Genomic DNA, 17094 nt, shown 5'->3' on the forward strand with positions numbered 1-17094 from the left:
CGACAAGCTCGTCGACAAAACCTTTGAAGAAGACGCCGAAACTCCATACCCTATCAACTAGTCCCGAAGGTGAACCCCCTCGAACGACAAACGAGGAAATTTTGACATCGCCGTCAGCCGCGAGCCCAAACCCTTTAGTTCCCCTGGATGAACTGTCAGAATCCACAAGTACTGGAGAAGATATTCACTCTCCCGACACTCCGGCTATAGCAGAACAGTTCCACACAAACTATGAAAAACCTTTCAAGAAAGGATGGGTTCGCGAGCTGTGTTATAGACACACCGTACAACCCGGCAAAGTAGACCTAGATATATACTATTACCCACCGGGAGGAAAGAAGCGCAGGAAACGCTCGACAAATGAAGTGGCTCAGTACCTACGCATTAACAACATTACGGACTTAGACCCAATAGACTTCTGTTTCAAGCGAAAACCCATTGCAAAACCACCTAGGGAAAGAGTTCGACTAGCTCACCCGAGACGGTTGGCGCCCACAGCCGTTTAACTAGCACAACGTGTTCCTACCATTTGCGATTCGTCACGCTCGATCCCAATGGGAACCCGTCTTATATCCCTATGGGACTCTTTTCTAATTCTCTTCTTTTTAGATGGCTACTCCTCCTCTGTATTGGAGATTGGCTCCTCGTAGACAACGCGGCCGGATGTCCACTGTTTCACCTGAGGATTAAAGGGTTGGCAAAAATCCGCTGTACTCTGTTTTTTTTTGAAAAATCCACCGGACTTTTCAACGAGGTTTAATCCGGTTTAATCCAGGTGGATAAAACCGGACTGGATACCAGCGTGCCAACCCTGGAGGATTACCTCTTAAGACCAATCCCCAGAGAGCATCCGATTATATCATTGCCTGTTGCCCACTCGTTCGGACCACTCTCCATGGATGAAGAACCCCCAGCCGAACCAGTTCGTCCTCCTCGCATCGCGCCTCCGGTTCAGGATATGGATATACTGATCCTAACCGACGAAATCGAGGAGCTAGGAAACGACCCTGAAAACGACCCTGACTGCAATGAACCAACGGGTTCTGACAGGTCCCCCTACCTCATCGAGCCTTAACGTCGAATGCACTTCCAATCTCGGACGAGATAGAACAAAGCGACGCAGCCGCTGCCGAAGCAGCCCCACAACTGTCCCTCGATGACATTATGCTTGAAACCGCCCTGAATTTTCCAGCCCCAACATCACCCATTCGTCCACCAGTTGCCATGTTACGGACTCCTTCTTCCGCAGTCGTCCAATGGCCACAACCTCCACAAAGGGATCCAGTATCGCTGCAGGACGCTATTCCCAGGACGGTCGACGACCTTCAACATGATCCCGCCAACACGATCCCTAAGGTAGTCGCCCAGTGTGTCGCCGACGAGATCCCCCAGGTTACCGCCCGAGATATTGTGACCTCACAACCGGACCCGCCTATCGTTGAAGTCCCGCGTCCCGAAACACCTGAGCCAGAGCCCGTTCCGTTGCCGGACCCCGATGTCCCACGACCGCCGAACCCATTTCCGCCCAGATCGCAAGCCTACCGTGATTACGAGGACTATGGCCCCCTTCCCATCCCCCAGGACAGGCTGTATCACTTTGATGAGTATGACAAGCTGTTCCTCGAGGAGTTACCCTATTTACAAGAACCACCGCGAGATAGGGACCTGTTCCCCGTTGCTTGGGAGAGGATCCCCAACGGCATCGCCGTACGGCTTTATCCTATTCATCCGGACGGATATCCCCTCTTGCGCCGTCCAAGCGCGACCTATGAATGCCAAGCGTGCGCCGCAGTCGGGCGTCATTTTTCCTTGTTATGCCCCAGAAAATTCATATTACGGGATCGCCGTCACGGAAATATGAAAACATCGATCCATCCCGATTGAACGTTCGGATCAATTCTTGACGTGCCTTTTTTTGTTATTTCCCCGCTCCCCGCTACCCTATTCTCCTATCTCTTTATCTTTCCTTACTTTCCTCTCCATTCTCTCCTTCTTTTCCGAGGGGGTGCATGCAGCGGCCTCACTTCTGAGACCGTTGCAGACGATGTTGGAGGGCTGAGCACACTGGTCCACTTTTTGGGACTATGTTCAGCCCGCCAGCATCTAAGCTCCTCCTCCTTCTTTCTTATCCTACCCAAAAAACCCCTGTTCCCAAACTCAAACCGAGACGAAAAGGAACGCCGGTTTGGTTATTAACAATCAGTTCGTTTTTGGTTCTTGAACTGTTAGTTCAACCTTTTTTGTTTATACGGGTGAGTTCCGCTTCGTTCCCGAACAAGTTAGTTCGTGTTTTTTTTTACGGGATCAGGCACGGGTCCGTTTAGAAAGAAATAGTGTTTTCGCGAACGAACAATTTTGTATTCCGCGTGAAATCGCGCCTCCAAAATTGGATCTGCATTAAAATTATTCAAAGTTCAATTTCTGCAATTTAATAAAGAATTATAAAAAGTTCAACTTCAAGGTACGTTCATTTTCCTTTGATTTAGTTTCCCTTGTGGGACGATAGTGACGATTTGAGTTAGGCCTACATAACTCCCCACGCTATCGGACCTTAGGGACTTGTAGCGCGAAACCCCCCCAACGACCGGCCATATAGTTTCCCGGGGGCGAACCGTTACAAGGTCATACAATTGAAAATATGATTATTTTAATCTCAAAAAATTGAATTACCCACAGTGAATTAAAATTAAGATGATTTTATATTGTGTTTACTTTCATCTTGAAAATCGGTTTTCCACCATATTTCATATCATATTGAGAACTAAAAATATATCGATTAAAATTTCAAGTGCTTTTCATATTTCCTATATAAATGTGGCGATATTTTGGGTAGTCACTATTCAGCTTAGAAACATACTGAATATTATACTTAAAGAAAAAAATCAATATAGAAAATCAAGTAAAAGACGTTAATATGAACGAAACTGTTCAAGAAGCTAAGGGCTACGTGGATGTACACCTAGCTACGTTTGTCAACATAGAAATAAATATTTGAGAGAATCGGAGAATTTTCGAAAAACTATTTTAAGGTAAAACATGTTTTTAAATAGTAATTAATATATATAGTAATACAGAAATACCCTGACTCATTACTTTCTAGATTGAAAAAAGACTTTCAGGAGTAACCGATAAAGAAGAGGAGATATGTGACAACTTCCTTGCTTTTTCAAGGAGAGTCCGAATAAAGCTGTGTCTTCACAATCATCTATTTCCAAAGTGAACGGACGGGGAGGGAAGAGAAGACGTCCAGAAGATAATGATCAAAATTAAAAAAAAATTAAAACTGTTGTAGAGAACAAAGATTTAGAAAATATAATTGCATCAACAATTTTAATAAATGAAATAAATACTTAACAAGTTTCTCTGTGAAATTCCCTTCTATCAATTCCAAAAACACTCTTGTTATCACCACCACCCCACTTATTTATTCTTAAGATTCTTAAGCAGATAAAATAAACTATCAAAAATATGAGTGCATATAGAAACAGTCAAATCACAACTCTGAGTTGAATGTATAAAACTCTTCACTATTGAACTACATTTAAGATTTCGTTAATATACAATGTTTGAGTGTACGATATGTTTCAAAGAGTTCACTCGGGGAGACGCTTTAAAACGTCACGTGTTGGTGAAACACAACGGTCAAACGTTTAATTGTGACGTTTGTGGGAAATCTTTTTCTCGTAAAGAAAATCTAAAACGACACTCTTAGGTTCACCAAAGTATTGGTAATAATATCAATGCAACCGTAACTACTTCCGATTTGAATAATGTTCAAGTTCCACAGTCAAGTGATTAAACTGTCTGTTACTGAATCATCGACAAACCGAGTAAACGATTCTAATGAAGTTAAAGCAACACCTTCAAATAATAATAATACGCATCAATCACCAACATCGTCCAACTCTGAATCATTAAAAAACCCTGAAAGTGACTTCATAAATTTTGATGAGCTTGATGATATCCGCGACGTATCAGAATACATGGATGAAGTGAAAGCTTTAGATGAGGTTGTAATCAGTTCTCGTTATACTCCACCTGAAATTGAAACAGATCCTCAATTTCTAATAGACAAAATTAAGTCATCCCTCATGGAATATTTAGAAAACCGATTACGTATAAACAATGGGATTAAGTGGTATTTCCTTCTTCGCGCTTGATTTACCCGTGACGTTGCTGAAGCTCAAACAGTGGAGGTGCACCCATATTTTAGAAGTAAAACGTTTACAACTATATCGCCAGAAGAGTTCCCTTATCAAGTGGATACGGGAAAAGAACAGATTATGAAAGCTATAGAAGAATTTGAAAGTAATGGAAGTTGTTTCCAATTACAAAATATGGAATTCCTTCAAGTTGACATAATAAAATATATACCCCAAAAAGGTGGCAACCACACCGAACTTCCAAACAGAGTTAAATTTTCCCGAGGTGTAACTAACGTTAGATCATCTGACGGAAAGTGTTTTAGCTCACCTACATCCAGCTAAAACTAACCCAGACCGAGTTGTTAATTACAAACCCTTTGAAAATGAAATAGACTGTTCGGATATTTCATTTCAGTTTTTGTTTAATACCTCGAAACTTAAATCTTTCGAAAAGAAAAACAACTTATCAATAAGTATATTCGCGTATGAAGATGATGTTTTCCCGCGTTTTATTAGTGATTTGAAAGTACCAGACGAGCGGAAGATAAATCTCTTATTTGTAGAGAACGAGGGAAACCAACATTTTTGTTTGATAACCTGTTTAAGTAGACTCTTATCTCGATTCACGCAACATAATGGTGAAACTTTCTACTGCCATTACTGTTGGCATCGATTTTCTGGAGTTAACGCCCAGATTAATCGTGATTCACACGAAAGTGATTGTAGTGTTCATGATCCACAACGTATTAAATTACCTTTTGATGAACCGGTTCTGAAGTTTAAGAAAATGGCTTGGAAGGAAAGGGTGCCATTTGTTATCTATGCAGATTTTGAATCAATACTAGATCGAATAAACACATGTTTACCAGATTCAAAATTCTCGTCCACAACACAATTACAAGAACACGTGGCCTGTGGTTTTAGTTATGTTATTGTTGGACCTGATGGTAAGTTGATTTTAAATATCATATTTCTCAGTGCTTAATTTTACTTTCGTTCAGGACCAAACTCACCGGTTACATACATGGGTATAGATGCCGTGGACGTCTTTCTAGAAAGTTTGAAACTGGAAGAAGAGTACATCAAATCAGAATTGAAGCGCTTTGTTCCAATGACTATTCTTCCGGAGGACTAAGAAAAAATAAAAAACTCTACAAAATGTTATATTTGTGAGGTGGATTTCAAAAGAGATGAAACCCAGGTTCGAGATCACGCTGTTAAAAAAAACTGTTCAATCTTGGACAAAATCATGTGCAGAGTAGTGACTCTGAGACAGCACAGATTTTCAACCAAATCTGCGCAGATTAAATCATGTGCTAATGTGTACATTAATTTGATTGTGCGAAGTTACACAGAAGCACGGCCAGCTTTGAGCGCACAACCGACCATCGTTGAACGGTCTACCGACAACAAACTGCATGAAAATCAACCATCTTTGAATGGACATTCGACCATCAACGGCAGGCTCATCGACCACTTTAGACTGGAAATCCGATCATATTTGAACGGAATACAGACCATATTTGAACAGAATATCGGTCATATTTGTACAGAATATCGATCATCTTGGATCGGACAACCGACCATCGACGGCTTATACTTAGAATATCTTCAATTGGATAACCGACAATTTTTGCATGGAATATCGACGATGGCCACGTTTATACCACTCCCCACCTCCATGAAGGATATATAGCAAAGCAGACAACATTTTAAACCAATTATTATACTACATAAACAGAAATAAATCAGACAATAGTACATTTTGGTGAGATATTGCTTTATGCATTGGTGAAGGCTTATACGTCTATTTCTTTACTTGCACAGTCTTCATGGTGCAATAAAGAAAATGACTAATATTGCTTAATGTGTATTTAACTTTCGGTTCACTCTGAACCTTTAGGACCTCCTCAGAGAGGACGCGAACCAACGCCTATTTTGGCTTCGTCATTCGGTGCATTCAATAAAACCGATCAGGAAAAACTATAATTAAGAAGTATCTACCATTGTCTCTTGGCAAGTTAAAATCTATGTTTAAACTTTATATAAATGTAGTAGAGGTAAATTAAAACGTAAACACTCCAATTTAAATATTAATATCAAAAGTTTTTCTTGGAATATCAAAATGAATTAGAACTTTATAGCTACAAAACCACTAAAAGAATCGTAATGCCGAAACATATTTACAATATTTTCATTTAATATTTTGCAAAACGAATATTTTACGGTTTTGAAAGAGTTCTTTTCATACCAGCACAAGGTAAAAACAAGAAGGGAGTATGAACTAAGGAGTAGAATCTAGAAGCTTATTAAAAAATATGAAATATTATTGCATAGGCCTTTGCTTCGCACCTCAACAGTTCTTTGAATAAGTTCTAAGTGTATCACACTGTAGCTTTCGTTGTTGAAAACCAACTTTCAACACACTCTCGCCCTTAAATGAATAGTCAAGACAAAATTGAATTGTTTAAAATAACAACATTTTAGGTGGCACAATAATGGATTAATTTCGACTCCCTGCCTTTGGCTTATGGTTGGTTGTGATACTACTCTGTTGAATAGGAAACCGCTTTTTTATCATTCGATAGTTTGATAAACAATACTCAGCGGGTGGCGACATATATTGGATTTTTATATGCGGGTAAAAAGTCTCCGAATTGGGCGATGACATTTTTGCCAAAAATATAATGAATTTTAGTTTTGAACTAAATATATTTTAACTAATTTACTTAAGAAGAAATATTTTGGTTTGTAGACTTTTTGTCGTTTAATATCACACGAATGGTAGAGAATGCAAAAACCTACACTCTAAGAAATATTTGTTCCAACCTGAACAAATAATTGCGGAAAGCCTCAACACACTGGGAGCACACTTTTGGGTTCAGTTTTGAACAGTAAATACAGGTACCAAAATTGACACCAAAACGCTGTCCAACGTTGAGAACTTTCATGCTCATTGTTGAACACTGTGTGTGGTAGGATTTCTTCTTGGGAATGAAAAATTGAACAGTATAGTTGACAATTTGGCACACATAATGTGTCAATTTTGCATTGTATAAATGACAATTTGGAAAGCTTATAGTGACAGTTTTGAATAGTTCAGCGAACCATTTTATCTCTTATAATTCCAACCTTAGATATTAATGTTCATTCCATTGTAGCGAATTCCCAATCAAAGGGAAACAAAATGGGGAGATTCCGCTAGAACGTACTCCCACGTCTTGAACGGTTAACGAAAAGTAGTAACTACCCTCCTGGTAGTGCACTTGACGAATGTGGTTATTGTCTTTTTCCTCCGTTAATAATGGACTAGCAAATAATTACATTTTCAATTTAAAGTCTTATATAAATATAACGGAAGGGTGAAATACGCAATAATCCTTGACATTTCCTTTCATACTATTTTAAAATGATGTTTGTAAAGACCAATTTATATTTAATTTAGGATAAATAAGCATTTTACAGTAAATTGTTGAGATATTATCGGATAAAATTGGATTTTTAATGAAGGTTTTGTCAATGAACTTCATAACGTTTTAGGCAATCTGTCAGGATTGAACACCTTCAATGCTATCTTGTATGATTCTGCACACCTTTCGCAATTGAACGCCTAATATTTCCAAACTGTTCAAGAATGAACAATTGCTTTCAAGTTTGAATACCCATTGAATGCTTTTTTCTTAGAGTAATCACGATCCGTGGAATCTTAATGCACACTTGACAGGTCATTTGATTCCCTGGCCAAAATTTGTCAGTAGTGTGCAAATTTGGCGTGTTAATTTATGATTTGTGCAACTTTGGTCAAAAGTGTGTAAATTTGGTACGCCATTTTTGGATTTGTGCAACTTAGGTCAAAGACGTGCTAACTTGGTATGCCCTTTTGGGATATGCGCAAATTTGGTAAGACTCGTACAAACTTGGCAGACCATTTTGGGATCTGGCCACCTTTGGTCGGAAGAGCCCAAACTTGGATGAGTTCTGGTCGGTTTTTTCTAACAGTGCATTGTCATTTTTCAGGTATGTTCATTTTTCAGGAAGTTATCTTAGAAAACTCTAGACTCATGTAGAATATTTACAAATTATGTTGGTTTTTCACTCTAGGACAATTTCGTGGAATGGCTTACTTTGACTGTAATTTACAAATTCAAAGTGTCCCATTTATACCAATTTTAATGCAGAATTTGTCAAGGTAATTTTGCGTATGATAATTTGCCAAGGTATGTTGCGTATGATAATTTGTCAAAGAAAGTCTGCGTGTGATAAAATTAAATACTTTAACTAATGTAATTTTAAAAATAGGTAAGATGCACATCTTAATATGCAACGCATTTTAATTCAAAAAGACAGGAGGACTGATTGAATTACATCTAACACAGAGACGTACATCAGCTTTAGCCGGGAGTCATAAAGCCCCATTTTCATGAGAGCGATTTGCAAGAAAAAAAACCTTAAAAAATCGCGCGAGAATTTTTCTCGCCTGTTTTCATGTTTGCGAGAACTTTGAGACAATAGCGAGAAAGAGCCTGCGAGATCGATTTTAGCGATATCGCAAACGTCTGTCTGGTTTTGATTTCTTCGCTCTCGCTTCAGCGATTTTTATAACATTCCTCTACGTCACAAGTTAATCAGCCAATAAAACTGAATAAAAATTGTCACGCGCTTTTTTTAAATTATTTACCCACATTAGGCCTAATTTTTCAAACTAAATATTTAAGCTCGCAGCAGTACTATTTTCTCTTTGCCCGCGTGCAGTATAGAGAAGATTTTTAACGTTAGGCTTAACTTTTCAAAAATTATTTCGATACGTTAGGCTTAGCTTTATTTGTAAATTAAATTTCAAAATCTGTCGGGAAAAAATGCCTACGAAAGCTCAATTGAACGAATTAAAAAGGCAAAGAAGGAGGCAAGGAAAATTGAAATTGAAAAAAAGGAGAGGCTAATTGATTGCGTTAAGAGACGTGAAGCCATTAGGAACAAACGATTGGTGGCATATCGTAACAAGGACTTGACAGAATGTTTGTGGAATAAAATCGAGGAAGAAATTAATCTACCCACTATGTTAAATGTATATAATATTCCTATTTTGAAAATTAATATAATCATCGATATTATGTTGAAATAGAAGAAGAATTGAAGAAATTGTGGAAACATTTGGTGGATCAATTTAGAAATATTTACAACGTTCATACTGCTACACGTAGTGGGCAAGGATTTGAAGAAGAATCTTTCGATATCATCAAATGGACTAACTTCCAAAATCTTTTATTTTTAAAACAGGGTTCGTACGAAATTTTTAAATTGAAAATCCCTGACTTTTCCAGGTTATCCCTGACCAAATGTTGCCTATATCCCTGACCATTTTAACGTGTTTACCAGAGCCAACTTCATCACACCTGGCTCATATTTAGCATTGCATGAAGAATGGTTTGATATGTCAAACAAAATCCCTGACATATCCCTGACTTTTTAGGGAAATGTTTTAAATCCCTGACTTATCCCTGACTTTTTCCCCTATTTTCCATATCCCTGACTTATCCAGGTTATCCAGGATATCCAGGTTCCGTACGAACCCTGTAAAAGACATTGTTGCCCGACGAGAGTAAGCAAAAATATGAAGTTAGTTGTAAAATGTGGTGGCTAAACACGGTAATATTTCAGTACTACAAGTAACTACCAAAGAAAAGCGGATATTCAGATAGAAAAGGAATCCCAGGGTGCGACAAACAAAGGAAATAACACCGAAGAAGTAAACAATGTCCATCCGGTAGAAGAAATTCAATAGAAATCTCAGCACTTTATCTAATTAAAGTTAATTCAGGTATTCGAACTCGATGGTGAAGAATATGTTCTAGGCGAACCAAGTTCCAGTACTAGAACCGAAAATATAGATATAGAAGACACGCCGGATAACCATAAGCGAAAAGATATTTCCGTCTCCAAAGTCTCTTCTAAACCACCATAAAAAAACAGAAGCTTCGAAATGCCTTTGAAGAAACTGTTCTTAATAAAATTACGAAAATCAACAAGTATGAAAATTTTTGAACATGAAAAATCTTAAAAAAAAATTGAATCTTTTAATTTTAGTGAAATAAGCACTTCTTTGAAGGAGGAGCAATCGTATTTTGCATCGTATATTACCAGCCTTATGGCTGATTTCACTTCTTATAAGAAAAGGAAGTGTGAATTGGCAGTCATTCAGCTAATTAATGACTACGCAGATGGCAAAAATTAATTGAAATTGGATTTTTAAGTATTATATGTTCATTTAGTTTAAAAACTAGTCGCAATAAAGTATATTCGAAAAAGCCTCGCTATTTTAATCAACACCACTGGGGACATAAGAGCTCTGAACTCCGGGCAATTTCCACTACCAAGGGACGGCACCTTCATCGCTATTGAAATATCTTGTAAATAAAAATCGGTTTTCTGCTGCCTCGTTTGAGAAGTTCCATGCCAAACACTTGCAGAGGGCGGTTGGTTTTCAAACGCGTTGGAGTGCAAGGGGGGCGCATGCTAAGAACGAGATTTTGAGATTTTTTGGATCGCGCCTGGAGAGAAATTTTTTCCATGGAGGTGACGTCAAACGTGGGCCAAGTTCGTATAGACTCGCATTTTTTGGGAGGCTTATTTTTCCAAGAACATGTCTGTCAGATGCATAATAAGAAAATACTGGTTTAGTTCTTCATAGTCGAGGTTTGTCGAGAAAAATACACACTATTCTTCATAATATGATGTCACTAAATTTAATACGGATTTAAATAAAACGGGTATATACGGATTAAGGAACATCATTCTCACTGTATAACTAAGAAGAAGAAAATGTGAAGGAAGAATAGGATTTTATAGGAGAAAATTGTGTTTTTACAGGTCAATATAGGAATAAAAATTTGCAAATATAATACTATTTTGGCTTAAACTACGTAGAAAAATCTCAAAAAAATATATAAATTGTACTTTACTTTGAAAAGAGGAACTTAATTAAAATAATAATTAATTAAATAATTTAGGACAGGTTAAAAAATATAGGGTTTAAGGGAATAATAATATTCAAAAATTAGGTATTTTTCTCAAAGATGGAAGATGAATGTTCCAAGTATCACTAATCACTTATTTATTAATTTTAAACAAATTGAAATTAAAGTCATTTCCTTAAAATAGAAACGTTTAAGAGTTTGACCAAAAATTTATAATCATCAATTAGATTTTTATCAATTTTGAACATCACATACATTTTTATCAATTTTGAACATCACATACATTTTTATCAATTTTGAACATCACATACATTTTTATCAATTTTGAACATCACATACATTTTTATCAATTTTGAACATCACATACATTTTTATCAATTTTGAACATCACATACATTTTTATCAATTTTGAACATCACATACATTTTTATCAATTTTGAACATCACATACATTTTTATCAATTTTGAACATCACATACATTTTTATCAATTTTGAACATCACATACATTTTTATCAATTTTGAACATCACATACATTTTTATCAATTTTGAACATCACATACATTTTTATCAATTTTGAACATCACATACATTTTTATCAATTTTGAACATCACATACATTTTTATCAATTTTGAACATCACATACATTTTTATCAATTTTGAACATCACATAGATTTTTATCAATTTTAAAGTGTAGCTTATACAAATGAAAAATAATCACAGTAATTTATCATTTCTATCGACTTGTTTTACCCGTTTTTCAAAATAAGAAAAATAACTCATGTTAATATTTTTTTAATTTTTTTAGCTCTTGCTCTATTTTTTTCTTTTAATTCTTCTTGGTGTAATTGATTTAAATAGTTCATCCTTATGATAGTTCTCATTCGTATAAATGAATGAATAACATCAGAGGGATATAAACACGCTCCATCTCTCAAGATTTTCTCAACAACAGATTGAACTATTCCCCTTTCATTACTTAAACCCTTATTAACCATTTCATTTTCGTGTGCCACAAGAAAAAAAGATTCATAGATCTTAGCTTCATTTAAAAATTCCGTACTTGGTTTCACTAAGTGGTTAAGAGACAGTTGCGAAACCCATGATGGTAAACTGTAATTGTGCTCAAATGTAAAATTACTTTCGCATTTCAGATCTAAATCGGGATATTTCTCATAGTATTTCCTAGCTACCCAACCAGATAGATATTCCATTCCCCCTTCTTCAAACTCTCCAATTTCTTTTGGTTTTGATGATTGTAAGCAACCCAATTTAATACTCTTTTTGGGGGGTGATGCGCAAGGGTTTAAGTTCTCATTTTCACTTGTTTCAAGAATATCAATTTCACTGGCAACTTCCCAGTCATCGTTTATTTCATTAAGATCTTTATCGTCAAAAGCATTTTTTAAAATATCTGTAATGAAATATTCTTCCGCTCCTTGAGAAACCGTGTTAGAGTTCCCTTGAACAACCCCTGGATTTTTTCCCAACATTATCATTCGCACTCTGTAAATGGCATTCAAAGGCGTTGGGTGGTCATCGAGACCTCCACGGGTTCTCAACTGTGAGAAAAAAATTTTCCAAGCAATCTTGGTTCAAACGGTGGGTGAGCAAATATTTGTTGTCGTATTTTCTTCTTAATTCATGATAAAGGTTGATTAAGGAATTTATAGATATAATTATTCCTTTTTGGAACATTTGAAGGGCGTTTTGGGACTTGCCAACACATCTCATTGAGTTTACCATTTTCATCATTTTCTCTAAAGCTTTTGACTGCTTTTGAATGTGTATTCCAAAGCCGCATTTCATTTCTTTTTTATCGGTTTTCTTGTAACTGTTGAAAATATCAAACCAGCAATCGACTGTGTCAATGAAATTAGCCAGATCTAAATAAGACTGTAGTTTTTTGGAATTTCCTAGTCTTCTTATAGCTGCGGAAACAGAGTGAGACAGCAGCTCAGCTGCGGCTCTTACATTTTGCCTTTCTGTTTTAACACAGTCAACGTGATGTTTAGTAAGCTTTGGACATGATTTTAATTCATTGCAGTCTAATCTCAAAAGAGCAATAACTGGCTGAATGTCAATATTTCTTTGGTCAATAAGGAACCCAGTATCAATTAACCAATTTCTAATTAATTTGAGCAGATGCGGTGCATCAGCAAATACAAAAATTGCATCGTTAGGAATAGCTGGATTTTGAAACCATGTCTTATGCACAGAGATCCCGAGGGAGTTCCACAAACTAATGTTTCCGCCCCCCATATCATTAACGCAAGCAACAACATTAAAACCTGCTTTATGTAGTTCAGTTGTAACTTCAAATAGTATTGCTTTTGTCATTTTTTGATCGAACCCCAAATAAATGGGTTGCTTCCATGTTGAAAAAAGACTTCTAGCCATAATTACTTGAAGTTGGTTATATCTACCCAATATCTGATCGTGCCTGGAATCATATTCAAAAACTGAACGTATTTTGACTTCATCAAAGGTTATCACAATAAGCTTTTCTAATTGTGGCAAACTTTTAGCTCTTACAGCCATAAGATTTATCAGGTCAGTGAGGATACCACTACTGAGATCCAATTTTGAAGCGTATCTTTTTAGCGTTGCTAAATGTGGCAATGGTATACCTCTTTTTTCCCTAATGTATATATACGCTCTTTTACTAAGGTAACGAAGAGTGAACGCGTTAGCTAAATCTTCGTTACTCCAGTAGACTTTTTTCTTCCAACTTAGCATCTTTATTTGACTCTTGGAGAAAATTCGGTGTAAAATAGATTGGCTTTGGTGATAGAGATTTTCGAATTTTGATTTTTCTTTTTTAAGTCGTTTCACATCTTTTTTCAAATTAGCGCTGGAAATTCTTTGAATTGCTGTACGGGTTGTTAAAACAGAGTTTTTGTTCTTAGATTTGATTAGCTGCTTTTTTAAACGGCTATAAGACTTTTCATATGCTTTGCAACGAGTTCCAAGTTTTTGCTGTTTTTCTAATGCTTCCTTGAGATTGAGCTCCATTTGCTTCCACCTTGCTGTTGTGTTAAAGGTCTCTAATTCATTATCAGTCGGTTTCTTATTGATAGCAGAGTTACTTGGGTTTGCAGATACACTTGTATCAGCCGTTGAGGTGTTAACGGTTGAAGAGATACTCGTATCAGCCGTTGACGTGTTCACGCTTGAAAATATACTTATATCATCTCTTGAGTTATTTAGGTATGAAGAAAAACTCGCATCATCTCTTGAGTTATTCAGGTTTGAAGAAAAACTAGCATCATCTCTAGAGTTATTCAGGTTTGAAGAAAAACTCGCATCATCTTTTGAGTTATTCAGGTTTGAAGAAAAACTCGCATCATCTTTTGAGTTATTCAGGCTTGAAGAAAAACTAGCATCATCTCTGGAGTTATTCAGGTTTGAAGAAAAACTAGCATCATCTCTGGAGTTATTCAGGTTTGAAGAAAAACTTGCATCATCTTTTGAGTTATTCAGGTTTGAAAAACTTGTATCACTTGTTAAGTTCTTCAGGTTATTTAGACTGAATAAATGAGAATCGGTGATCAAACTGTTCAATTTAGACGATAACTCAGAATCATTGATATGTGAGTTGTTAGGTTTACAAGTAAGCATAGATTTATCATTATTCAAAGCACCAAAACCTTGGTTACAATTCAAAATATCAGAAAATTCATTCTCTATGTTACTACTAGGAACTGTGTTGGTGATGACAATATTAGGAACTTCTTTGGTCGTGATAACATTAGGAACTGTGTTGGTAGTGATACTATTAGTAACTTCTTTGGTCGTGATAACATTAGGAACTTCTTTGGTCCTGATAACATTAGGAACTGTGTTGGTAGTGATACTATTAGTAACTTCTTTGGTCGTGATAACATTAGGAACTTCTTTGGTCGTGATAACATTAGGAACTTCTTTTGTCGTGATAATATTAGCATCTTCATTAGTTTCAGTAAAACTAGGAATTCTATTACGACTGGATTGATTGTTCTTTACTTTAGTTTGGCTATTTATATTACAAAATGAGTGGAATTGCTCAGTTATTGGTTGGAATTGGTTGCGTGACAGAGTTTTGTCAGAATTTGTTTCCATTATGGATTGACATTCTGGCATATTTTGACTAGGAACCGCTGTTTTCTTTAAATACTTGCGGGTTTTAATTTTGAGAAGTTCAGCTTTAAGCCTATTGTCTTCATAATCATCGGCAGTGAAATGATCTGAACAGATTCTTTGAGTTTTGAAATTTGAAACTGAACACGAACATTTTAGGAGCCAAAAATTTTGAACATTTTCATCCTTTGGAAAACAATGATAAGATACGCCTTTACTTTTCGTTTTTGCAATTCCATTTTTACATCCTGGCACGCAGCAGCACATTCCAGGCATAATAATAGTTTTATCACAGTCACCTTTGCAAAAATAAATAAATAAATTAATTAAATTACTATATTACCTGATATTATCAAAAGAAAGAAATAACATAAACTGTTTGCGTTTACTTGATCGTGCATTAAAGATAGATTATACTGTACATTCTGCTGTTAAATTCACGAGTAGCTAAAAGTGCGCCTCTTTTTAGGATAGATAGAAACTAAAATAACAATATTTTGAAAAAGGTGGCAATAAACAAGCTAACTAGCAATTATTTAGAAAATGTAGCAATATATTGAAGTAAAACATACAATTTTGGAAAAGGGGGAAATTTATTCAGTTGATTTAACTTGATAATAACAAAACGGCGCACATTTAGCCGCTCATTTAAATTCCAGTGGCAAAATTCAAGAATAGCCCCTGCTCTTCCAAACTTAATAAATCATATACCAAATGAAAGCTTACGCCTTCCTCAAACCTAGCCTAAAATTTATGATTTAAGGTAATTTTTTTTACTAATTTTAACAAAATTCATTCCGCGTAAATTATTTTATTTTTACATAATTTACACAAAGGTTAGGTTTGGTTTGGTTTGGTTAAGTGCGGCGCCGCTGCGCGTATCATCACAGCGAGTCCCGGCAAAGCCTTTGGCACTGCTATATATATAATTAGTTTTTTAATGTTAATTATTGTTTGCGCTCACTATAATGGTGTGCAATGAATAGAGGAAGCGTAAGCTTTCATTTGGTATATGATTTATTAAGTTTGGAAGAGCAGGGGCAATTCTTACGGTTTTGTCTACCCTATCAGCAGAGTACATTATAACCCCCTCTTCGGATTATAAACATTCTCGATAACCTTAGTTTGTTTAAATATCGACTGAACTATTTTAATAATGGTATATTTGAAACATAAAATGAACTTACCGCTGAGAAATTAAAAAAAAAACCATACACAAATGGCGGGCCTTGTCTTGTCGGCAACCGTTCGACTCTTCAACCCTCGGCCAAACGAAAAATAAAGCTTCAGCTCCGGGGACTCGGGGAGAGAGGGAAAGAGAACGCGACTCTTGTTGCTTGCCCACGTTTGACGTCATAAATCGGGAAATGAAGTCTATCCGCCCCCCCTTCGTAAAACCAGGATTTTGCTGTTTTTAAAGAAGCGGGAATGCTCCAACCTAATAGTGTATTTTTCTAGAGTAACCTTGGTTGGAGTGATGCGTCAGGTTTTCATTTTCAATTCCTCTGACAAGGTTTTCGTTTCTGTCAACGTATTCACAAAAACCGTCCGGGAAATAGATGCTTCTATCAAAGTTTCAAGTAGGAGTAAAGATCTTACGCGAGGGCAGGAGATGCAGCTTCGTGGCAGAATAAACAACCTATTTATCTTTGTGCTTTTGAAGAACGCGTCGTCTGCTTCTCATTCTGGAGTGAGATATTGAAGAGAAACTTGAAATATGTAAACTTCAAGCACAGACTTAAGTCGTGCAACCGTGTTAGTGGAAATATCTATTTCATTCCTGAAAGCAATAGCTACATATTTTCAAATAAAAATATATGTTTTCATCGGTTTCCCAAAGAAGAACCCGTTAAA

The 17094-nt window shown here is 36.3% G+C and overlaps 1 protein-coding gene across 2 annotated transcripts; it reads right to left on the reverse strand.

Annotated features, from left to right (window-relative positions):
* Window positions 1–11653: 11653 nt before the first annotated feature.
* On the reverse strand, window positions 11654–16703 carry LOC149683512 (uncharacterized). 2 transcript variants are annotated; one of them, XM_089871263.1, is made up of 2 exons: window positions 16428–16703; window positions 11654–12234 (listed from the first exon to the last, which is right to left on the reverse strand). In XM_089871263.1, exons 1-2 carry the CDS (start codon window positions 16595–16597, stop codon window positions 11901–11903), a joined length of 504 nt encoding a protein of 167 aa, XP_089727389.1. In that variant the 5' UTR covers window positions 16598–16703; the 3' UTR covers window positions 11654–11900. The 2 variants fall into 2 exon arrangements, 1 of the variants encoding a protein (XP_089727389.1); XR_016384167.1 differs by lacking the exon at window positions 11654–12234 and adding an exon at window positions 15414–15539.
* Between the last annotated feature and the right edge of the window lie 391 nt (window positions 16704–17094).

Source organism: Phalangium opilio, unplaced genomic scaffold, assembly GCF_054372755.1.
Source record: "Phalangium opilio isolate 3A_F unplaced genomic scaffold, DU_Popi_V2 ptg000037l_1, whole genome shotgun sequence".
NCBI classification, from domain to species: domain Eukaryota; kingdom Metazoa; phylum Arthropoda; class Arachnida; order Opiliones; family Phalangiidae; genus Phalangium; species Phalangium opilio.

Coding starts and splice junctions, on each gene's coding strand:
- LOC149683512 (XM_089871263.1), bottom strand. CDS start 16,597: ATGACGTCAAACGTGGGCAAGCAACAAGAGTCGCGTTCTCTTTCCCTC. Junction 12,235..16,427: donor TTTTTTTTAATTTCTCAGCG/GTAAGTTCATTT, acceptor GCACAATTACAG/TTTACCATCATGGGTTTCGC.